The sequence below is a fragment of the Podarcis pityusensis genome (genome assembly GCF_964106645.2).
Source record: "Podarcis pityusensis genome assembly, contig: HAP1_SCAFFOLD_708, whole genome shotgun sequence".
In the NCBI taxonomy this organism is placed as follows: domain Eukaryota; kingdom Metazoa; phylum Chordata; class Lepidosauria; order Squamata; family Lacertidae; genus Podarcis; species Podarcis pityusensis.
This window is the reverse complement of record NW_028293475.1, coordinates 1-22,885: the sequence shown is the minus strand read 5'-3', so window position 1 is coordinate 22,885 and position 22,885 is coordinate 1. Positions and strand designations below refer to the sequence as shown.

Below are 22,885 nucleotides of genomic sequence, written 5' to 3'. Positions count from 1 at the left end.
AGCCACCTGTCTTCCCCAGGGATAGCAACTTTTTTTTTTAAGTGACCCATTTTCAGTAATTGCTAGAACATGTGCACAAACCTGCTAGGCTTCCCCTCTCCCCCCCACCCCACCCCACCCCTTCGTCTTCTCTCCACCCCCTTAACTTCATGCATCACCACTGGCAACATCCCAGCACTGTGTCCAGGTCTGCAGCTGTGAATTTTTATTTTTATTATTATTTTTTAAAGCCCAGTGGAATGTTTCCTAGCTTCTGAGAACTATAGCATTTTTTATTGCTCTGGAGGAGAGATGGAGGGGTGGGGAGAGGCTTGCAGATGGAACTGGCTCTTCACAAGAGTCATCAACCGATAAGGGTTCCTTGCCAATTGGAGGTACAGGTAGACACGTCTGTCCATTTTACTCCCCCTCCCCCCACTGCCCATCCCTGCAATTTTAAGTTTTGTTCAACTCATTTCTTTTTTTTAAGCCCTGAATGAACGATCATACGTATTTTCCATGTGTGGTTTTCTCCCGATATACTCCTAATATAATATATATATATTGTATGCAATTTCCCATGCTTTTAAGATTTCAAGTGTAGAAAGGTTGGAAATCTAAATATAAGCAATTGTATTAAATTTCGTTACTTCTTATTAGATGTTATTGTCATTAGTTATTTTTTGTATTTTTGGTAATTGTAAGTTTAAAAAAATACTTTTAATGTTGTCTTTAAATTGTTGCAAACCCACCCTGGGACCTTAGGGTGGGCAGGCAATAAATAATAAGTAATAAATCATCATCATCATCATCATCATACAGATAGGACCCCTTTGACCTGATCCAGCAGTCAGGCTCTTCCAGTGTTATTTAAAAAGACACAATACAAACACAACAATTCCATGGCAGTAATTTTTTTATTTTCTTTTTTCGGCCGTGAGGGAGAGTGTTCAATGTGAGCTGTCTCTCCAACCCTTGGCACTGCTTCATAACCCCAGAACCCCAGATGACTAAGCCTGGTTGAGCCAGCAGCAGCAAGACAGACAACCCTCTCTGTGAGAAGAGGACTTGTTTTCAAACACACACACTTTGCATCAGCTCCCAGGGTTGGGTAATGCCTAAACACCTTTTGTGAACAGCAGACCGCATCCAGACTATCTTCAGAGGCAGCCCTACATAAAATACATTGCAGTAATCTAACCTACAGGTCATCCTACAGGGTGACCAAAGCAGTTTCTGTAGCAAAACTGGGCCTAAACCTTGAATGAAATGGATCTAGAAAATCAGTTTCCTCCTAGGGCATCTGGATACGCCCTGTGACCACCTGTTCAATAACTTTGCACAAGAACAATTAAAACACAATTATTAAAAATAATTCAAAGCAACCTTAAAAATAAGGTGGGTCCTAAAAATATACACTTCAAGCGTCAAAAGCCCAAGACAAAGTGATGTGTATTCAGCATTCACTGGAAGCTGTACAATAACAGACTCGCCAAGTGCCCCTATTTTCCAGGGATGTCCCTGATTTAGAGAAGCCGTCCCAGTTTATGATTTGATCCCAGAATGTGCCACTTTTCCTGAGGATGTCCCTATTTTCATTGGAGAAATGTTGGAAGGTATGGAGTTATCCAACCCCTGAGCTGTCTGAAGGCAATCCTGTATAGGGAAGTTTTTTTTTTAATATTTAATGTTTTCTTGAGTTTTTATATATGTTGGAAGTTGCCCAGAGTGGCTGGGACAACCCAGTAAGATGTGTGGGGTATAAATAGTAAAATTATCATTATGGAATGGGACGTCCCTTTTTTATCAGAGGAACATGGGAGGGTATACAATGAAGGTGCCAGACACGCCTTTTTGCGAAGGGAGTTGTATGGCTTAGGGGCCAACTCAGAGAAGGCCATCTCCCTGACCACCACTCCCCCCAAGCCTTGGAGGAGCTACCAAGGGGGTCCCCTCTGAATCTCAGCACATCAGAGGGTCTGGAGAGAAGGAGACTGTCTTTCAGGTATTTGTGACCTGAGTCATTTCTGGCTTTAAACACCAGAATGACCATCTTGAATTGAGTTCATTCTTATGCAGCGTATCCAGTTTCATATATATTACTTAGCTGGAGAACTGCACTGTTAAATTTCAAAGGATGGCTGTGTTTCAGTTTGTGAATTGTTTCAAAAAGTGCATATTTGGTAGAATTGTATTTAAATACAAACTGAGTTGAATTTCTCCCCTATCCCTAGTCTGGAAGCACCCATGTTTCCATGTGCCCACTCAGAGAGAGGGCAATGATTCCTGCTGTCACTCTGAACTGGCTCTGTGCTGACGCCATGACCGAGAAATCAATTTTCTCCCCCACATCCCTAGACAGAATCCCCACTTCGTATTTATGTGAGAGAGACAAGCAGTTTGTGCTGTTGGCTAGTTTGTTTTTAAATTTATTACGTATTGCTAGAACATGCATGATTCCATAGCAAAAGAAGAAGAGAAGAACAGTGCTGTTTATAACAGAAGAAAGCGATGAAGTCATAAAGCACTTGGCCCTGAGAAAATAAAGAATTAACATTAGGAAGTAAATACTTAAATCAGTCCTTTCCATAATAATCACAATATAAATAGCACACTTTCCAAGAAAACTGTCCCAGAATGAAAATATGTATATATCTGTCTTGAAATGCTTATGTTACCTAATTAATCATTAAGGCATTGCAAGCTCGTAACTTGTATTTGGTGATAAAACCACATTTTTACAGTCAATAAAATCCTGCCACTTTATAACAAAGTGCTGTCTTGTGGAAGGGTTGTGGCTCAGTGGAAGAGCACCTGCTTTGCATGCAGAAGGTGCCAGGTTTAATCCCCCATGGCATCTCCAAGTATGGCTGGGAGAGACACCCTATCTGAAATTGTGGAGAGCTGCTGCCAGTCAGTGTAGACAATACACAGCTGGACAGACCAATGGTCTGGCTCAGTATAAGGCAGCCTCCTATGTCTCTGTCTTCCTCCTCGGTATCTTAAAAATATATTAAGAAATCACAGAACCATAGAATTGTGGAGTTGGGAGAGACCCCAAGAGTCATCCAGTCCAACCCCCTGCAATGCAGGAACTAAAGCATCCGTGACAGATGGCCATCCAACCTCTGCTTAAAACCCTCCAAGGAAGGAGAGTCCACAACATCCCATGAGAATCTGTACTACTGTCAAACAGCTCTTACACTGCTCACAGACTGGCTGTTTAATTATCTGTTTCTTGGTATTGATGTCAAACTCACCGGTCAGTAATTAACTGGGTCTTCTTTCCGCCCTTTTTGAAGATGGAAACATTTGCACTCCTCCAGTCCTCACCTAATCTCCTAGAATTATCAAAGTTTATAGACAGTGGCTTTAAGATTACATACCATCCAACACAATGTGGCCCAAATTTGGGACACCATCTTCCAAGTTATCCGTGCGAGATTGTGGACCCCAAAAAGCATTTTGGGGGTCACAGCACCCAAAAAGCATGTTTCGGGAAACTGTGCAATATTGCAGACATGAAAAGGCACATTTTTTGGAGCAAGATCTCATCCCCAAACTGCATGAGAACAAGGTGCCCCAAATAGTCACCATACTCTGATGGGGGGAAATGGGGTTTCTCTGTTTTTCTGGAGCAGTTAACAGGTATGAGATTACATCCACAAGCTCCTTTAGTACCCTTGGGTGCAGCTCATCAGGACCTGGAGATTTGAATTCATTCAAAGTAGTCAGGTGTTCCCTGACCACCTTGTTTATTCTGTTATCACCAGGCTGGGCACAGCTTTCCTTTTGGGTGAAGACAGAGAAAAAGTAGATGTTGAGTAGTTCCATCTTCTCTCTGTCACCCAATAGCATTTCTCTGTCTTCTCCATGCAGAGGACCCACCACTTGGTTGTTCTTCCTCTTGCTTCAAACATAGCTGACGTAACCCTTGTTATTAATTTTAACCTCTCTTGCATGCCTGAGCTCATTCTCACCTCACCTTCTCCCTGAAACTACTATTGGCTACTCCTGTATACCGTATTTTTTGCTCTATAAGACTCACTTTTTCCATCCTAAAAAGTAAGGGGAAATGTGTGTGCGTCTTATGGAGCGAATGCAGGCTGTGCAGCTATGCCCGAAGCCAGAACAGCAAGAGGGATTGCTGCTTTCACTGCGCAGCGATCCCTCTTGCTGTTCTGGCTTCTGAGATTCAGAATATTTTTTTTCTTGTTTTCCTTCTCCAAAAACTAGGTGCGTCTTGTGGTCTGATGCGTCTTATAGAGCGAAAAATACGGTACTCCTCCTCCATGAATTCCCCATTCTTCCATTTCTTGCACATGCCCTTCTTAAATCTCAGTTCATCTGGAAGCTCCATATGCAGCCACACCAGTCTCTTTAGATGCCTCCCACTTTTCTTCTTTATTGGAATCCAGGCAGACGCAGACAGTAGCTCATATCTTGGTGACCTGGCTACAGAGCTCTAAACCACAGAGCCAGTTGTCTTGCATTCCTCCTCCCTGGTTCATCTGAACAGCTGTCTCAAAAACGACACAAAGAATCTGCAGAAGGTTCCAAGGAAAAGATATTAATACCAGGAAGGAGAAAAGCAGGAGGCTTGTAATAAAGTCATTGGCCGGTGGGGGGAGAGGGAGGGGGAAGATATCATAATAAAATAAAGTTGGCCAATTGACTTGACATCCGCACACGCTTAACTGTGCCTCTCACCGCCTCCCACAGACTGTTGTTGCTGTATTGAAAACAAAACTGCCAATATCATAATGCCGATTCTACAAATCAATGGTGTGACCACCAGTTGGAATACAGTGTAGAGTTCTGGTTGCCCCACCTCAAAGGGATATTGTTTGGGACTTTTTAGTTTGGAGAAAAAGCGAGCAAGAGGCAGCATGATTGAAGTTTATAAAATCATGCAGGGCACGAAGGCGGTGGAGAGAAAACTCTCTCATAACACTAGAACCAATGAAGCTGAATGGTGGAAGACTCAGGACAGATAACAGGAAACGCTTCTTCATGAAACACATTGTTGAACAGTGGAACTCATTTCCACAGGAGGCAGTGGTGGCCACCAACCTGGGTGGCTTTTAAAAGAGGATTGGATAAATTCATGGAGGAGCAGAGGGCTATCAATAGCTGCTAGCCGCGATGACTGAGTTGTGCCTCCCCTGGACAGGGGAAGCAATGCTTCTGAATACCAATTGCTGGGAACAGCAGGAAGGGAGAGGGTTTTTGGGTCCTGCCTGCAGGGTTTCCCATAATGGGCATCTGGTTGGCCGTTATGAGGATAGGGTGCCAGAATAGATGTGCCTTTGGTGCCCCAATCCAGCAAGCTCTGCATATGTTATGATCCCATTTAATTACCGTATTTTTCGCTCTATAGCATGCATCCGGCCATAACACACACGTAGTTTTTAGAGGAGGAAAACAAGAAAAAAAATATTCTAAACGAAACAGTGGATGTATGATTTTTGTGGTTCATGCTGTGGCCACAGACGTGATCTGACAGTGAGTTTGGAGTAGCCCAATGCAAAAATCCTGAGGATCCATGTGGATCCATGCTTTGTAACCACGTTTTTGCACCACTGCGGCCCCAGGCAACAGTGGGTGTGTGATTTTTTTGGTGCAAGATGTAGCCATGGACATGCTATGTGATCTGATGGTGAATTTGGGGTGACCCAGTGCAAAAATCCTGAGGATCCATGTGGATCCGTGCTTTGTAACCACGTTTAAAGTGGGGAGGGAAGGAAAAGCACTCAAGGGACAAGGAGCACGCGTGGGGTGGGTGGAGAAGGATGCTGCTAATAATGCAGAAGAGGGGTATACGGGGAGAAGGCTCCTCTCCTCTCCTGCTTTGCTCCTTTAAAGAAGCAGGCTCTCTGTCCCTCTCTCCTCCCCACTCAACAGCTCTTCTCCCACTTTGCTGTTTCAAAGTGAACCACGGAGGAGGGAAGGAAGGGGAACCATGGATCCTCTGCTCACGACTGCAGCAGATCCCCCCCCCCCCCCGCCACCCGTAGGCATTCCCTCCATAACATGCACAGACATTTCCCCTTACTTTCTAGGAGGAAAAAAGTGAGTGTTATGGTGCAAAAAATACGGTAAGTCCTTTATCCAGAATGATAGGGGCGGGTAGAATTTTTAGGAGTAGGGCTGTAGCTCACTGGTAGAGCACCTCATTTCATCCAGAAGGTCCCAGGTTCAGTCCCCAATGGCATCTGCAGGTAGGGCTCACTATCTCTCCTGTTTAGAACTATGAAGACTGAATCATGCCAGTCAGTGTTGACAATGCTAAGCTAGGTGGACATATAGTCTGAACCAGTTAAAGACTCTGGATACAAGCACTCATTCTGCACATATCTTACCTGCCGTAATGCTGTGCATTTTGCTAGATGATTACAATAATGGGTAAGGAGTAAGAAATTGCTTTTCCTAGCAGCCAAGAGCAAATGTGGCCCCACCTGTGCTTATCTATTTGCAAACATCCCAAAGGCTTGCTGGCCTTTGCAATGGACCATCTGTTGGTCTTCAAGAGGTCTCCAAGCCTCACAAGTGTGGCCTGTGTTGTATGCCAGCTGTCAGCTGTGCACCGTCATAAACCCAAGCCCCCACCAGCACCTGTCATCAGCTGACATCTCACGCACACAGTGGCTAAGCCAAGGCTGGGCCATCTGAACTTGAAAGTCCATTTGGCTCAGCTGTCTCTCCCAAGGCCCAGATCAGGACAGTAGCCTTGGAGCTCAGACTTTGCCAACCAGCTCTGCGATCTGGAAGGATCTTCCAGTCATCCTGCCTTTCCACGCTCTGGCAATCTCTCTTCCCTTTCGATGGGCTCTCTGGTCGCCAAGCTCCTTCTGCCAACTCTAAGTAGCCTGGCTTTCCTCCCGACCATCAGCATCGCTGCCAAGAGACAGTTCCACATGGAGGCTATGGTGTACTTCTTCACCATGTTCTTTGTGTCGGTAAGAAACTTTCCCCTCCCCTTCCTCCTTCTCTGTTCTCCAAAGGTGTCTGTCCATTTGTTTAAGTGAAAGGGGGTGAGGGGAAAGGAAACTTCCTATGTTCCTATTGAACTAAGATTTCTTAGCTCAGTGGTAGAGCAGACACCTTTATTTAGCCATATGTTTCTTGACTGTAAAAAAGAAAAGGGGAGATGACCTCACAGCCAGTTTACAGAAAAGATAAAACAATACAAAATGATAAAAAGAAAAAATAATAATGTAAAGCTTTCCAAAAGTTAAAATAACAAACTAAAAACAGGTGAAAACTCACACCAGCTTTCTAAATATCTGGGTAGATGCTTTCAGCAGGTGCCAAACAGAGTGCAGTGAAGGTACCTGCCTGGTGTCAATAGACAGGGAGTTCCAAAGTGTATGTGCCTCCACACTTAAAGACCGAATGAAGAACAGGTATTATGTGGTTGGGGTATAAATGCAGTAATAAAATTTAATGAAAAAATTGCACATGATGTGGGCCAGTTAGGAAACGTGCTCATGAGTTTTTAGTGGGGGCCTTGAATGTACTTAAAAATAGAACCGAAGGCTGGGGAGGAAAAACGAGACAGACTTGCAGCTGCTCCACATCCTCCAGCCAAGACCTTCTGCAGCTTCTCAGAAGAAATGCAGCCATCGCTGTCTTAGCCTTTGAAGGCCCTCCTTCTCCATCTCCCCAACAGGAAATTATTCAGACCAGCAAACACATCTGCAACACCCCCCCCCCAACAAAGGCTTTTTTTTAAAAAAAAAAAAAAAAAGGTAAAGGACCCCTGGACAGTTAAATCCAGTCAAAGGCAGCTATGGGGTATGGTGTTCATCTTACTTCAGGCCAAAGGAGCCGGTGTTTGTTCGCAGACAGCTTTCCGGGTTATGTGGCCAGCATGACTAAACCACTTCTGACATGACGGGACACCGTGACAAGTGCCAGAGCGCATGGAAATGCCGTTTACCTTCCCACCCAGACAAGGGTTCTTGCAACAGCCGAAAACATCTGCATGAACTCCATCTCTCTCCTTTGCCTTCACAAATAACCTGCTCATTGCAACTCAAAGATGGGTGAAATGCGATGGAATGGGGCAAATGTTCATGATACAGGGTGGTGGTGCTAGAAACGGAAATCCTTTTGAGGGATGGTCATAACCACAAAAAGGTGTTTGGGACTTGACAGCTGTAGCCTTTGGAGCCACACTTTGAAACTCCCTGTCTATTGATACCAGGCAGGCGCCCTTCACTGTACTCTTTTCGGCACCTGCTATAAACATTTTATCTTTTAATTTTTCTTTAATTCTATTGATAAACGAAAAGAAAGAGCATAAAGAAAGTTGATGAAAGTTTTAATCCGTTTTTGTTATTTTAACTTTTCAAACACCTTTAATTTTTGTGTATTTTCCTTACCAATGATTCTACCTTCTTGGTAAACCTTTTAAAGGACTTTTAAACAATCATGCATTGTGTAAATCTTACAAAATAAGTAAACAAATCAACATTGGACAAAGATTTGCTGGCGATAAACAGCTAGTGTTTGCTGTACTACAGGTCTATGGCACGGCCACATTTGGGATGCCATGTATAGTTCTGGTTGCCTATCCTCAGGAAAAGTTGTTGTAGAGTTGGAAAAGGGCAACCAAAATGATTGAGGGGTTGAGCTACCCTCCTGTGTGGAAAGACTGCAGTATTTCTGACTTTCACTTTATAGAAAAGGCAAGTAAGAGGCAACACGATAGAATTTTATAAAATGATGCATAGCAGGGAGGAAATGAAAAGTTTTTCTCCCCCTCTCTCAACACTAGAACTCGTGGGTGTCCAAAAGACAGACAAAAAGAAAGTTCTTCTTCATGCAGCGTATAAACTATGGAACTTGCTCCTGCAGGAAGAAGTGGTGATGGCCACCAACTTGGATGGCTTTAAAAGGGGATTAGACAATTTCATGGAGAAGGCTTTCAATGGCTGCCAGCCACAATGGCTGTGCTCTGCCTCCACAGTCAGAGCCAGCAATGCCTCTAAATACCAACTGCTGGAAACTGCAGGAGGGGAAAGGGCTCTTGGGCTCAGGTCCTGCTTCCAGGTTTCTTACAGACATCTGGTTGGTCACTGGGAAAATAGGATGCTGGAATAGGTGGCCCACTGGTGTGATCCTGCAGGCCCTCCTTACGTTCATACGTTCTTATGTTTCCCCAACAGATTTACCACGCATGTGACGGCCCCGGTTTATCCATCCTGTGCTTCATGCAGTATGACATCTTGGAATATTTCAGTATATTTGGGACAGCTTTATCAATGTGGGTGTCCTTGATGGGTAAGAGCAAGTCGTTCTTTGGGATGGTTTCTCATGCTACTTTGAGGGAGTTAAGGCAAATATTTGACATAGAGGAAAACAAGCAATGCCTAGTCACACATTGTTTTTTAACAATAACAACAAAAAGAAGTTTCAGAAATAGAATAATTTTGAGAAATTCCTCTGCTGAGGGAGAAGTATTCTATACTTATGCTACTCTGTAACAGAGATGAGCATCCCTATCAACTTCAGTTTCTCTCCATTCGTGATTTTTCTAGACAGTTTGCACATTTCCAAACCAGTTTGCATTTCTTTTTCACAAAACTCAGCAGCTTATTAATTACACATACCTCCTAATATACAATTACGGCAAACAATTTCTCTTAATACAGTATAATGCATTTGTGTGTTATTTTTGCTAAGACATGGATTTTGATATGTGCATTATAGGGGGCCATGTGACTTGGCTGGAAAATAGCATTACAAAATTTGGAGAAGTGCAGCTTTTTGAGAGAAGGCTGTGTTTCAGTGCAATGCTTGTTTTGGGATGTGTGAATTCATATAATCATTGAATTGTAGCATTGGAACACCCAAGGGTCATCTAGTCCAACCCCATGCAATGCAGGAATACCATCTAAACTATCCATGGCAGGTGGCCATCCAACCTCTGCTTATAAACTTCCAAAGAAGGAGAGTCCACCACCTTCCAAGAGAGTCCGTTCCACTGTTCTTACCATCAGAAAGCTCTTCCTGATGTTTAATTAGAATCTCCTTTCTTGTCAACATCATTCTTAAACTGTGCGCATTAAAAAGTAGGGCCACGTTAAAATGCCAACCAAAGCCAAATTTCTCTCCTACCAACTACTCCGCAAAGCACCATATACCTTGATAATGCTATGTAAATAAATTACCAGGGCCTAGAGTGAGTTTTTGAATATGAAAAAAGCTTTGCAATTTAGGGTGGCCTCACTGCTAGAATCCTCAGGGTAAGGGTGAAGAAAACCTGCTGGCATATCTTTCTGTGGTGCTGGCTGCCATTTTTAATCCCCATACTTCCATAGGAAACCCCCATAATTTCACAGGACTGGATCTATCTGATGGGGGAGGGGACATCAAGTCAGCAGACAAGCAGAACAGATTAAAAACTGGATGTTATTCCTTAGCCAGAAAAACAAACAAACCTCCATTGAATAATAATAATAAAAAAAATGTAATCCAAGGACACATGGACATGTAGTGTCTGGGACGTGAAGAAAACCTCTCCTCCATCTTGCTTTGCAAAGAGCTGAACATGCTCAGCTCCTTGCAGGGACATTTCCTGGGACTGCAAATCTGAAACAGCTACGCTACAGCTGTGTAATCTGGAGAACTCATGGAGCCCGCCGGGAGCCATAATTTTTACGAGCGATTACCGCATTCCCCGTGCAATGACAGTCTCTGATAATTCATAGCCTCATTGATGAAGTGTGAGTTAGCGGGCTGCAGGCAGGTGCATGACACCAGAGAGGAACCTCAGCCCAGTCTGAAAACATCCTGGGACGACTCAGAGAATTGAAGATAGAGGGAACAAGGGGTGATGTTCTCCCCAAAACATATTTGACTCAACTTTTTCATCAGTATTTCCCTTTGCAACTCAAGGTCCCCAGGTACCAGCCACATTCACACTGTACATTTAAAGCACTAGGATACCACCCACCCAAGAATCCTGGGAATCGTAGCTTATTCAAGGTAGTTCATTAACCCACACCCGCCAGAGCAGATTGTCAGCAGCAAACAGATATAGTCCAAGGCCCCATCTGCACTGTGCATTTGAAACATACCACTCTAAACACTCTGAACTACTTTAAACCATGATGGCTTCCTCCAAAGAATTCTGGGAGCTGTGGTTTGTTTAGGATGCTGAGAGCTATAAAGAACTCTTCTCCCATTCCACCTCACTTAGCTTCAGCTCCCAGAGTTCCCTGGGGAAGAGGGATTGCTAAATCACCCTGGGAACTCGGGAACTCTTGGCACCCTAAACAAACTACAGGTCCCAGGATTCTCTGGAGGAAACCATCATTGTATTGGTATTGTAACTCTTTCAACATATGGTGTGAATGTGGCCGACAGCACGTTGAGTTTTCGTTAGTGTGCTGGGTAGAGCTCTGCTTGTGCTGCTTCAAATATGATATTGTGCAGAGATGGGAAAGGTTCAGAAAAGGTCGACCCAAATTATCAAGGGGGTGGAGTGACTCCCCCTATCAGGAAAGGTTACATCTGGGGCTTTTCAGAGAAAACTCAAGTAAGTGGAGATATGATAGAGATATTTAAACCAATGTATGTTGTGGAGGAAGGTGGGCAGAATGAAGTTTCCCCTCTTTGTCTTAACACTAGAACTACAGAAGCCAAACACTGGAATGTTCAGATCAAATGAAAGTCTGGATTTTGAAGGACTGTGGTTCTTCAACCAACCCATGTGTACAAATATGCATTATATTAGGATTTTTTTTTTTGGGGGGGAGTATCTATTTGCCCAAACTGCACACAAAAATGTATGAGAGAAAATGAACATTAATATACTAATGAATTTCCATGAGGACAAAATGCTGAAGAAATGTGGAAGAACTGCATCCAAGATTGGAAAAATGAGGTGGAAATGGAAAAAGACATCCATTTCAAGGGAGATTTAAAGCTGCCCTAACAACACAGCATTTCAAATCACACTGTAAGTCACCTGTTGCTCAGCCCTGGCAGAGTTTGATGAGCCTAAACGGTCAACGTTTGTGATGTTTGGAGTGCTCACCATCGCAGTCAGAATCTACCATGATCGGTGGGGCTACGGCGTCTACTCGGGACCGATTGGGACAGCAGTTCTCATGATCACTGTAAAATGGGTAAGATTCCCCTTCTTGGTTGCATTAAGCAAGTATTGCCAGCCATAACAAGTCAAAGTGTGTGTGTGTGTGTGTGTGTGTGTGTGTGTGATGCCCTCCTCCCCCATTCTACCACCTGATTATGGGAAAGGGGGAAATTGGTTTCCCACAGATCCAGCCCAAGACATTTTGCAAGCTAAAGCAAACAAGATAACAGAATAATAGAATTTAGAGTTAGGGACACAAGGGTCACCTACTCCAACGCGCTGAAATGCAGGAATCACAATTAAAGAATACATACATGACAGCCAGTAATTCAACCTCTGTTTAAATGAAGGACAGTCCACCACCTTAGTAAGCTCCTATGGAAAGATGCTACCCAGTTCACAAGCGTCATCCTGGAGGGAAATGATGGCTATTAAGAAAACACACCTCTGTCCCCACCCCCACCCCCAACAGAGAACCTTGGGCTCACACCTTGGTTTTTTATTCCTTCATTTGAGAAATATATATCAAAGGAATTTTGAAGGGAGGGAAGAGCTTTGAAGCATCATGTGGGGCAGTGGGAGACTCCATACTTCCTTGAAAGCCAGCTTTTCTTTTTGCAAAAGGCCATGGCAAACGAAATCTATCATCTGTTGCCTTCTTTCCTCCCAGCTACAAAAGATGAAGGAGAAGAAGGGTCTCTATCCAGACAAAAGCGTCTATACCCAGCAGATTGGTCCTGGCTTCTGTTTCGGGGCCCTTGCTTTGATGCTGAGGTTCTTCTTTGAGGTAAGACTGCCCCTTGCAAAACATAAAACTTAAGATCTGCCCTGGTGAATCTGAGCAGTTGTCTACCTGGGTCCAGCATCCTGGTAAATGGCCAGTTAAATGCCCTCTGAGAAGCCCCCAGGAAATGTGCAAAAGGCAACAGTGAGGGCATTCTTCTGCTTCATAGCCATGGATGGACCCTCCTTCCCCCTTCCCCCATGGTGAATTCAGGTAACTGCATACTTAATGGTCTTATGCCCTCCTGCTCTTTTAGATAGCCATGCACAACTCAGAAATTTGCCACCTGAACAGGTAGTGATGGTCACGACCTTGAAAAGCTTTAAAAGGAGGGTGTTAGACAAATTTGTGGAGGATAAGAATATCCATAGCTACTAGCCATAATCGCTGCGTTCTCCCTCCACTGTCAAAGGCAAGATGCCTCTGAATATTACAAGTTTCCGGGAAGTGCAAGTGGGGAGAGTTGCTGCTGCACTTGGGTACTGCTTGTGAGTTTCTCAAAGGGGTATCTAGCTGGCCACTGTCAGAACAGGATGCTGTACTAGATGGGACCCCGTTGACCTGATTCAACAGCAGGGCTGTTCCCCTGGAGGCAGTATGCCTCTGAATGCCAGTTGTTGAGAACTGCAGATAGGGAGAATGCTCTTGTGCTCAGTAGGGTTGGGTGATATATCAATATATTGTACAAAACCGCTTTGAAGTCCATATCATGATATTTATTTCATAATTTTTGACTTGGCAATATATCGTGACTCATTGTGTGTGTGTGTGTGTGTGTGTGTGTGTGTTATGCAAAAAAACACAATGTGGGAGAAACTGTGAAGCCAGCCAATGCTTTTCTTGATTCCTGCAACCCCTGTTAACTTCACCAGCTCAGCTCTCCCCTGTCTCATGCAGGGGCAGCAAATCACAAGAGCAGGTGCCAACAAAAATCACGATGAAGGGAAAACCATGAAGCCAGCCAATGCCTCTACATAATTCCATCCTTATTTCAGGCATTGTGATATATCAGCATATTGTGATGTTTAGCCGGTTATATATCACAATGTTGAAAACAAGATGTTGCCCAACCCTACTGTTCATCTCTACGTAGTTCCATCCTTATTCCAGACATCGTGATATACTGTATTGGTATATCATGGTGTTTAGCTGGTGCTATATTGTGATGTTGAAAACCAGATATCACCCAGCCCTTGTACTGAGGTCCTGCTTGTTTAGAAAACCTCTTTCTGACACGAGGGAAAAGGAACTCAGTAGCAAGAAGTGTTTCATGGATGAAAAGATGGCAACAAGCCTCGTCTGAAAACAATTTCAGTCCAATGAGTGTGTGGCAAATAAACCAACATTTCCAGCACATGTGTTGTGGGGGGGGGCAGGGGGGATAGAATTATGAGGCTAATCAGAGCCAGCTTCATGAGTAAGCTGGTTATATAGCCCCCCCTGCCCCCACCCCCCGCAAATCACCCTGTGTAGAAAGCATGTCACTGGCAGGAGATTAGTCAAAGCCCAAACATATTCCACATCCCAGCAAAAGGGGAGGGTTGAAATCTTAAAATTCCTGGATGAACCCTCCATCACACTCCGACAGGCCTGAAGCAATGATACCATTTTAGGTAAGAGGTCCTGAGATTCTCCGCGTGGAAAAGCCAGCTTCCAAAGTTCTTGGCATCTGACTCATGAGATGTCCAAGGGAGAGTTGGCTTATCTCTCGGAACGTGGGCTTGCAGGAATGGTCTTCAGCCCACAGCTGTGGGAGCAACACCCACCCAGTTTTTATTGTCTTTGTCACTTCCCTCAGTGTGTCAACATTTGGCTTCTCTCTTTTTCCACACACACACACACAAACATTTTACCAAAAGGCATAGACCTCAGTCTCTGCATGACCAAAGCCCCTGAATCACTGAATCTTAGTTGTAGAGCTGGAATGGATCCAAAGGGTCATCTAGTGCCTGCAATGCATATATAAAATCATTTAAAACCTTCAGTCCATACAAATATCTGTCTTCTCCACTTTCTGTTAACCAATATTTCTTTTAAATCAGGGTGTCCTGTAATCAATTCATTTCCTTTTTTCCCCTACAAAAAGTCCAAGATAAGCTCCCTTTATTAATTCTGACCCCATTACCCCATATTACATAATACTAAATTCTTCCATCCATATCCATGTTAAAGCCTCTCCATTGTGATCTCACATTAGATCAATATTCAGATTATAATGAGAAACAAAAATGGAATATCGCTCATGCCATCCTGTTGGGTTTGTCACAGTTTTCATAATGAGCAAGAGAGGACAGTTTTTTAATTATTCTTGTTTATTTTACTTCATTTATATTCCACTTTTTCCCCCTCCAAGGAGCTCAAGGTACCATACCTGGTTCTTCCCCTGCTTCTCATTTAATCTCCACAACAACCCTGTTAGGTAGGGGAGGTTAAGAGGCAGTGACTGACCCAAGGTCACCCAGTGAGCTTCATGGCTGAGCGGGGATTCAAACCCTGGTTTCTCAGGTCCTAATCCAACACTCCCAACTACTACACCACTGAATAACTAGAAACCATTACACACATTGAAGAATCTCATTTGCTTTTTCTTGTTCCAGGAGTGGGATTACACGTACGTCCACAGCTTCTACCACTGTGCCTTGGCCATGTCCTTTGTCCTCCTGCTCCCCAAAGTGAACAAGAAGGCCGGCAATGGAGGCGCTCCGGCCAAACTGGACTGTTCAACCCTCTGCTGCTGTGTCTGAGAATGTGGTGTGTGTGTGTGTGTGTGTGTGTGTTTGTGTGTGGCTGCTGCTGCTGGTGGAACGGATAGAGCACCTGCACCTGCACCTGTGCACCCCACCCCCCTAGCCGCAGGGCAGGTCCAATGCATCCCATGTGCAACTGGTGGCCAGCCAAGCTGAACGTGTTTCCTAGCCCAACCAGCCAGGTCTGGCGATCCTTAACGGGAATGGGGGAGAAATTAAGAGTCAGTTTGCATTGAAGGGATGAATCCAGTTGCCAACTGAAACACAGCCATCCTCCAGAATCTGCACCACTCTAAATCTTGCACTGCAACTCTCCAGTTGAGTAATGGGTTCAAAGAGGAATATCATAGGGGGCAAAGTGTCTATAAAAACACATGTGTTTGTGAAGATGGCATGAAAATATGCATTATTTTAGTGAAATCGTTTTGCAAAAAGGTGCACATTAAGTAAAACTGAATGAAAACGTGTTGTAGGTCAGTTAAAATTCAGATCAGAATGCTGATGAGCTTTCATGAGGACTTTTTATTGGGGGGGAGCAAACTGAGAGACCAGAGTCCTTACTATAATTCCATGAAACTAAAAATTGAAGTATTTCCCCCACTCACAACTGATCCAAAGGGGCAGCCACTGTCTTTCTGTCTGTACAGTAGGAGCAGGCAGAGGGAGAGTTTGTGTTTTTCTTTACTTCCTCTTCTATTTATGCTTCCTCACCCAAATAAACATCTTTATTTAACCTACAGCTTTTGCAATACATGTTTCTGGACGTGGCATGGTTTTAAACTGGCCTGCAGATCCCACAATCCTGTAGTCATCCGTGATGTCACAATCCAGATGTTTATTCAGCAAAGGGGAGCAGAAAGAGTTCTGCTGACTAAATAAGGCAAAGCCAAGATAAGAGAGCAGTGGAGGAGAGCATGGATTTCAGAATGAAGAAAAAAGTAACCAGGGGGATAATTATGGGGGGGGGGAGGATTTAAAAAGAATTGTTAGGAAAAAGGAGCTGCCTTCATCCACCCGCCTTTCTCAGAGCTGTCGACACAGACTGGCAGCAGATCTCCAGGGTTTTAGATAGATCCCAGGTTCAAAGCCTGGCATCTCCAGTTGGGACTAAGAGAAGACTATTTGCCTGAAACCCTGGAGCGCTGCTGGCAATACTGAGGTCCATGAAATGATGATCTGACTTCTCAGCACAGGGCAGCTTCTGAACTTGCAGGTAAAAAAGGAATGACTGATAAAGTGGAGGGCAGTCCCATCACTCCTCCTTTTAGAAATTAAATGCTAGGTCAGCAGGCAACTGGAATTAAAGAGCCGCTTGCTCCATTCATGCCTTCTGCTCCCAAGCCTTCCTCAGGTGTGCTCTGTGCCTTGCAGGACTGGCCCTAACAGTGCCTGCTTTGTGATGTCCACCTGCTCAATTCTCCACCACCCGAAAACATCCAGCAGGTGTGCTCAGCCAGGCCCTCATTAGCGCCTGCCACATTCACGGGAAATTTAGAGGTGAACGACCCAGCTCCTGAAAGCGGGGCGCGGCTCAAAACGTCTGCACCGCCATCCCAACTTAAACAGACTGTTTAGTGTTGCCGAGCGGATGATTTATTTATCCTGTCTGGGAAGGAAGCCAGGGGCTCTCTGTCACGGACAATTAGAGGAGGATGGATGTCCACCAACATTCGCTGAAGGCCAACATTAATCTTTGCTCAGTATCTGCAATGCATTTGCACCACTGCCGTCTATCTCGACACACTCCTGGCTAAGCGCAGAAAACAAAACAAACCACACACACACACACACACACACACACACACTAAAAGTAAGAACATCACCTTGAACAACAAACAGGGGCATGCATTTTCTACACACTGGATGACCCATCAGTGCTAGGTAGGAAGCTGCCTTAAACCAATCAGACCACTGGTCCATCTAGCTCAGCATTGTCTACACTGACTGGCAGCAGCTTCTCCAGGGTTTCAGGCAGGGGGTCTTTTCCCAGCCCTTCCTGATGGGGATTGAACCTGAGATCTTAGATGTGTATGTCATGTGCTCTGACACTGAGCTGCAGCCTCCCCCCAAAGTATGGTTCTAGTCCTCATAGTTGTGTCATGTGGCCTCCATAAAGTTGTACAGAAGGAAATGTGGTCCTCAGGCTGCAAAAAAATATATTCCCCAAACTACTTGACTGGGGTGTGGGCGATTCTGTTTTGACATGGACACTCTTTAGTTGGCTATATTTTCAGTGACGTCATACAGCAACAGACTGTGACATGAACCAAGATTTGCAGATGTTTCTCTCACTTGCTTTACATTCAACAGTGCACTAGAATCTGGCTGGAATCCAGCTGTTATCAATGACCGTCCTAAGCTTGCCCATTGGTGCTGACTTAAAGCTCGCTCGCTACCAACAGCAGAAGAAACCAGAGCGAATTTCATTTCAGCTGCAACCTCCCTGCTTCCTTGTTTATTTGGAAAGTCCAGTCAACTGTAATCAAGGGTGGGGGGTGGTTACTCAGCGAAGTTACAGCTGAGCAAACAGAATTAGGATACAAAACAGCAGTGCAGTTCTTGCATAGCAAAAAACAGGGGTGTAATATACAGCAATAAAGCCATAGACTCAGGACTATGGATGGGATACAGAAATTCAATTCAGTTTGCATATAAAGAGAAAGCCAGCGTGACGTAGTGGTTAGAGGGCCCTGACTAGGACCTGGGAGACCAGGGTTCAAATCCCCCATTTGGTCATGAAGCTCACTGGGTGACCTTGGGCCAATCACTACCTCTCAGCCTAACCTACCTCACAGGGTTGTTGTGGAGATTAAGGGCGTGTGTGAAGAACCACGTAGACTCCCTTGAGTTCCTTGGAGGAAGAAGTGGGCTACAATAACGATGTAAAGAAAGAAAAGGCATACCTTTGTGAAATAATATGTGGACTGAAATGGCTGTAGCCACCCTTCAAAATCTGTGCTTCTCCAGATTTTGCAATACAGCTCTTCAGCTGAGTGTGTGTTTTTGATTTTATTTTATTTTTAAAGGGAATTTATTGGTGAAAGCTGCATGCAAAATTGCATTACATTAAGGGGAAATCGCTTTGCAGAAATGTGTGCATTAGGGGAAACTGCACATCAAAATGTGTGTATTAGGAGAAATTTGCAGGTAATGCAAATTTTCATGAGTACTTTTTTTAGAAATCAAAAGCAGCAAGCAGGTGTGGGAATGTGGAGAGTGGAACTTAAAAGAGGAAAAATGTAAAAGTGAGACAAACTGAAATTGACAGATTCTCTGAACCCTCCTCAAGAATGAGACTTGCTTTCACTCTCACCTCCGGGAGGGATGGCAGGCAGGTCGGCTGTCTTGACAGCAACTCCACCCTGTCACCCAGGGCTCCTCTACAACCACACAGTTTCAAATAAAGGTCTGAATTAATTAGGAACATAAAAAGCAGCCTTATACCAACTCAGACCCATTGGTCCATATTGCTAAGCAAGTTCAGTACCCTGACAGGCAGCAGCCCTCTGAGACTTCAGGACATCCCCAACCCTACCTGGGAAAACCACTGGGGATTGAGTGTGGGTCCTTCTGCATGCAATGTCTATGTTCTGCTACTGAGCTACAGCCCTTCTGCTAAAAGTAAGCTTCTAGCCCTCATCATTTTGACTAACACAATGAACTAAATAGGAGCATAGGAAGCTTGCTTACATTAGTCCAAGTGGCTCAGTACTGCCTACCCCAGTGCTCTTCAGTTTGGGGTCCTTAAATGTTGGTGGACTACAGAAACCATCAGCCCAGCTAGCTGTGCCAATGGAACCTGTTAAAAACACTTTTTGCTTAGGCAAGTCTGTCCAGAACGCGGACGTGTTTTTAGTTTACTGCTAGTTTTACTGTTTTGAACTTTTAAATTGTTTATACTAATAATCTTGCCGTTTTATTCTTTTGTAAACCGCTTTGAGGTTTCCTACAATGAAGCGGTCTATTAGTTTAATGAAATAAAGTTCTTGGTGCTGATCCAGGAATGCAGGCGCGTGAGGAAATCAGTGGCCGCCATGCACCTCGCCAGGCACAGCCCCCATAAGCCTGAGCAGCATCAGTGTGGTGCAGTTGGGCACCGACGCTCGCCAAACCTTCCTGGACAGCGAACGCCAAGGAATAATTCTCAAACATCTACGGGGAATGCAGACAAAACAGCCTCTTCTCACCTTTCAGCGCTGCCAGGAGTTGAGCCTGTAAGGAGGTTTTGGGCCTCTGCCAGCAGCCCCAGCTGCCTTCATAAAAGGAGCTGTTTTTGTCTAAGGTAGTGTCTGAGACGGGTGACCTTCTCTGGGTCTGCTACTGAAATTTCCTGCCTCTCTGTTATTCTCCTCTTCAGTAAGGTGATATGAAACCCAAAACGTTTATTGCCCCTTTTAAAGTGCCTTTATAGTTCCCAGACTACTCCATATACTGCGTTGTTCTCCAGGGCTGGGATATCACTTAGGAGGACCAGAATTTCGGGGCTGCAAAAGGCATTGCAGATCTCGGCAGAGTCCAAAAGGAAAGAAAGGGGAAGGGAAGAGAAGAGAATAGGAGGCAGCTTGAAGACGTGAGAAAGATTAAGTGGTGTGGGGGTCGCTGCAGGGAATCTGGGTCTGCAGAAGGGAGGCGTTTGGATCAACACAGAGCAAGAATGGGGGCTAGAGTGCCTGCCCTAGACTGGGAGAGACCAGGGTTCAAATCTCCACTTGTCCATGTAGCTCACTGGGTGTGACGTAGGGCCAGTCACTGCCTCTCAGCCTAACTGACCTCACAGGGTTGTTGTGATGATAAAACGGGGAGGGGAGGAACTATTGAGCTCCTTGGAGGAAAAGGTGGGATATAAATGCAATAATAATAATCAGGGGTTTTTTAGGGGGAACTCCCAGGAACTCAGTTCCTGCACCTTTCAGGTGGGTTTCGGCACCTCTCAGGTGGGCACCATTGCCATTCTAAGAGGCACAGATCTGGCATACCTTCTTTCCAGGCAGGCTCAGTAGGGACAGAGAGTAATTCTCTTGCATCAAGTCAAATGCTCCTGATTCAGGGAAGAAGTGGAATTTCCTAACCTCAGAGGACACTGCCTACCAGATCTCTGAATGAGGATTTGCATCCTTCCAGTCAGGAATGACTCATACAGAGACACAAGAAGTGGTCCATTCTTATCCCCACACACTAAGTCAACCTTTTTAGATGTAAGAGCATCACTCAAATTATTGGGGGTGGGGGGATGTAGGAGATCCAGAACCAAACCCACAAGTCCATTTCCCTGCTTCCTCCTTGCCTTAGCTAAATCAGCTACCTACATTAGGCCTCCAGTAATTCAGAAATATTAACTAGGTAACTAAATTTAATTGGGACATTAGGGATGGATGCCTTGAGCTATAAGAAATGTTCAGAGAGACATGAGTGAAAAGGGATGGTGAATGAGGAATCTACCTTCCACCTTTCTGACTATGTGTATGAAAATGTGTGTGTGTTTGGGAGGGGGGAGATCTACCCTTTTATGGGCTACAGATGGTATCACATTGCAGCCTCACATCTGGAAGGGATTTGGGGGCAGGTTTACCCAGACTATTACAGACAGGGGTTTTGTTATACAGATTTTTTGGATTTTTTTTTTTGAAAAACATAATCTGATAACCAGAAAATTATTTTGCAAATCAATAAGAATCTGCTAGAACAGAGTGGCTGAGAAAGGCTGTTGAAAAAGCCACACTGGTCCTCTAGCAAGGGACCTCAGCTGCAGAGATAGTGAAGAGGAAGGGGACTGGACTTTTAAGGCTTGACATCAAATTGAAATAAAACCAATGTGCAGAGACAGAGTCCAAAGGGAGCTCCTCTCCTGATTGTGGCACATTGGAACTGAAGTTTTAAAAATCCTTGCAACCAGGCATAGCTACCATTTCATTAAGGTGGCTTTAGGAATTGGGCGGCAATTGTATTCTGAAAAATGGCATACATCCTAGCTGCTCCCATAAGAAAGTAACTTGCAAAATTTCAGAAGACAGCAGGGGTGACGACTTGGCAACACACTGTGGGTGCCCAACATTGGGTGCTCACTGCACCGCAACAGGCAGGGTCAGCGGGCAGGGTCAGAGGCCAGGCACCCATGGGTACCCGTAGCAAAAATGTTGTGGGTGCCTGGGGACCTGGGGCCTCCTGGGATTGGCACTAGCAGAAGGCTGGTTTCCCTTGTCCCCACTCCATCATAACTCCTAACCTTGGAACCCAAACAGCTTCAGGATTCTTTTTCTACTCTACACATCTGCACCATACTTTTAAAGCACCGCAGCACTACTTCAAAGAGGAACAGATCCCCCACCCCAAATCCTGGGAGCTGTTCGTGGAGGGTGCTGAGAGTTTTTAGGTGACCCTGTGGGAATGAAAATAGTGGACATCACCCATATGTGGCTAATTAATAAAATAATTGATTGGATCGCTAGATTCAAAGTGTGGGACTAAAACACACTCTCCAGTTGCTGTTGGACAACAACTCCCATCATCCCTGACCTCTGGTCCTGCTAGTTAGGGATTATGGGAGTTGTAGTCCAACAACAGCTGGAGACCAAAGTCTGAGAAACACAGACCCTTTTAATATCTGGACAAGATGGAGCCCCTTTGGCCTGATCCAGTAGGCTCTCCTTATGTTCTGAGGACCAGAGACTTGACAGCCCTGATTTAGTTACATTTTTATTTATTTCTATTACAGGCAACTTCCAATTTACGTGGGGTTACACATTCCAACACACGACATGTTTAAGTGAAATCGTGTATATTAGAAACACCATTGAAAAAGCCTGCAAACACACCATTCTGCCCCCTCCACGTTTAGCCTCTTTTTGTGATGTTTTAGGGTCACTTCTGGGTTTGGCGTAATGCGCACATGCGCGGTTGTGCACAAATTGGACATGCCTAAAATGGTCGCTGCCTGCAAATAAACCATTAACAATATTCTAAGCAGTGTACATTATTTTTAAAAACAAACAAACCATCATACAAAGAATAAGAATAATTTAAAAATTTATCATAAAACCTAATGCAACCTTAAATTGTCCTTCTGAAATAAGGAAGTATTTATTGTCTGCCTAAAGTTCAGCAAGGAAGGTGACTGTCTCATCTCAGACCACATCTGCACCATAAATTCAAAGCACTATGACACCACTTTAACACTCAGAAGCATCTGGTTGCCACAGTGGGAAGAGGGTACTGAACCAGATGGATCCTTGCCCTGATCTGGTAGGGCTCTTCCTCTGCTCATAAACCAAC

General features: G+C 44.5%; 1 protein-coding gene across 1 annotated transcript; it reads left to right on the top strand.

Annotated features, from left to right (window-relative positions):
• The first annotated feature begins 6,390 nt into the window (after positions 1–6,390).
• On the top strand, positions 6,391–16,323 carry MYMK (myomaker, myoblast fusion factor). Its single transcript, XM_081024238.1, has 5 exons — positions 6,391–6,938; positions 9,153–9,267; positions 11,971–12,119; positions 12,756–12,872; positions 15,467–16,323. The coding sequence occupies exons 1-5, from the start codon at positions 6,804–6,806 to the stop codon at positions 15,611–15,613; spliced, it is 663 nt and encodes a 220-aa protein (XP_080880364.1). The 5' UTR covers positions 6,391–6,803; the 3' UTR covers positions 15,614–16,323.
• The last annotated feature ends 6,562 nt before the right edge of the window (positions 16,324–22,885 follow it).

Excerpts from the sequence above, each read along its gene's own strand:
- MYMK (XM_081024238.1), top strand. The coding sequence starts at position 6,804 with ATGGGCTCTCTGGTCGCCAAGCTCCTTCTGCCAACTCTAAGTAGCCTG. Across the intron at positions 6,939-9,152 it reads TCACCATGTTCTTTGTGTCG|ATTTACCACGCATGTGACGG; the intron begins GTAAGAAACTTT and ends TTTCCCCAACAG. Across the intron at positions 12,120-12,755 it reads TCATGATCACTGTAAAATGG|CTACAAAAGATGAAGGAGAA; the intron begins GTAAGATTCCCC and ends CTTTCCTCCCAG.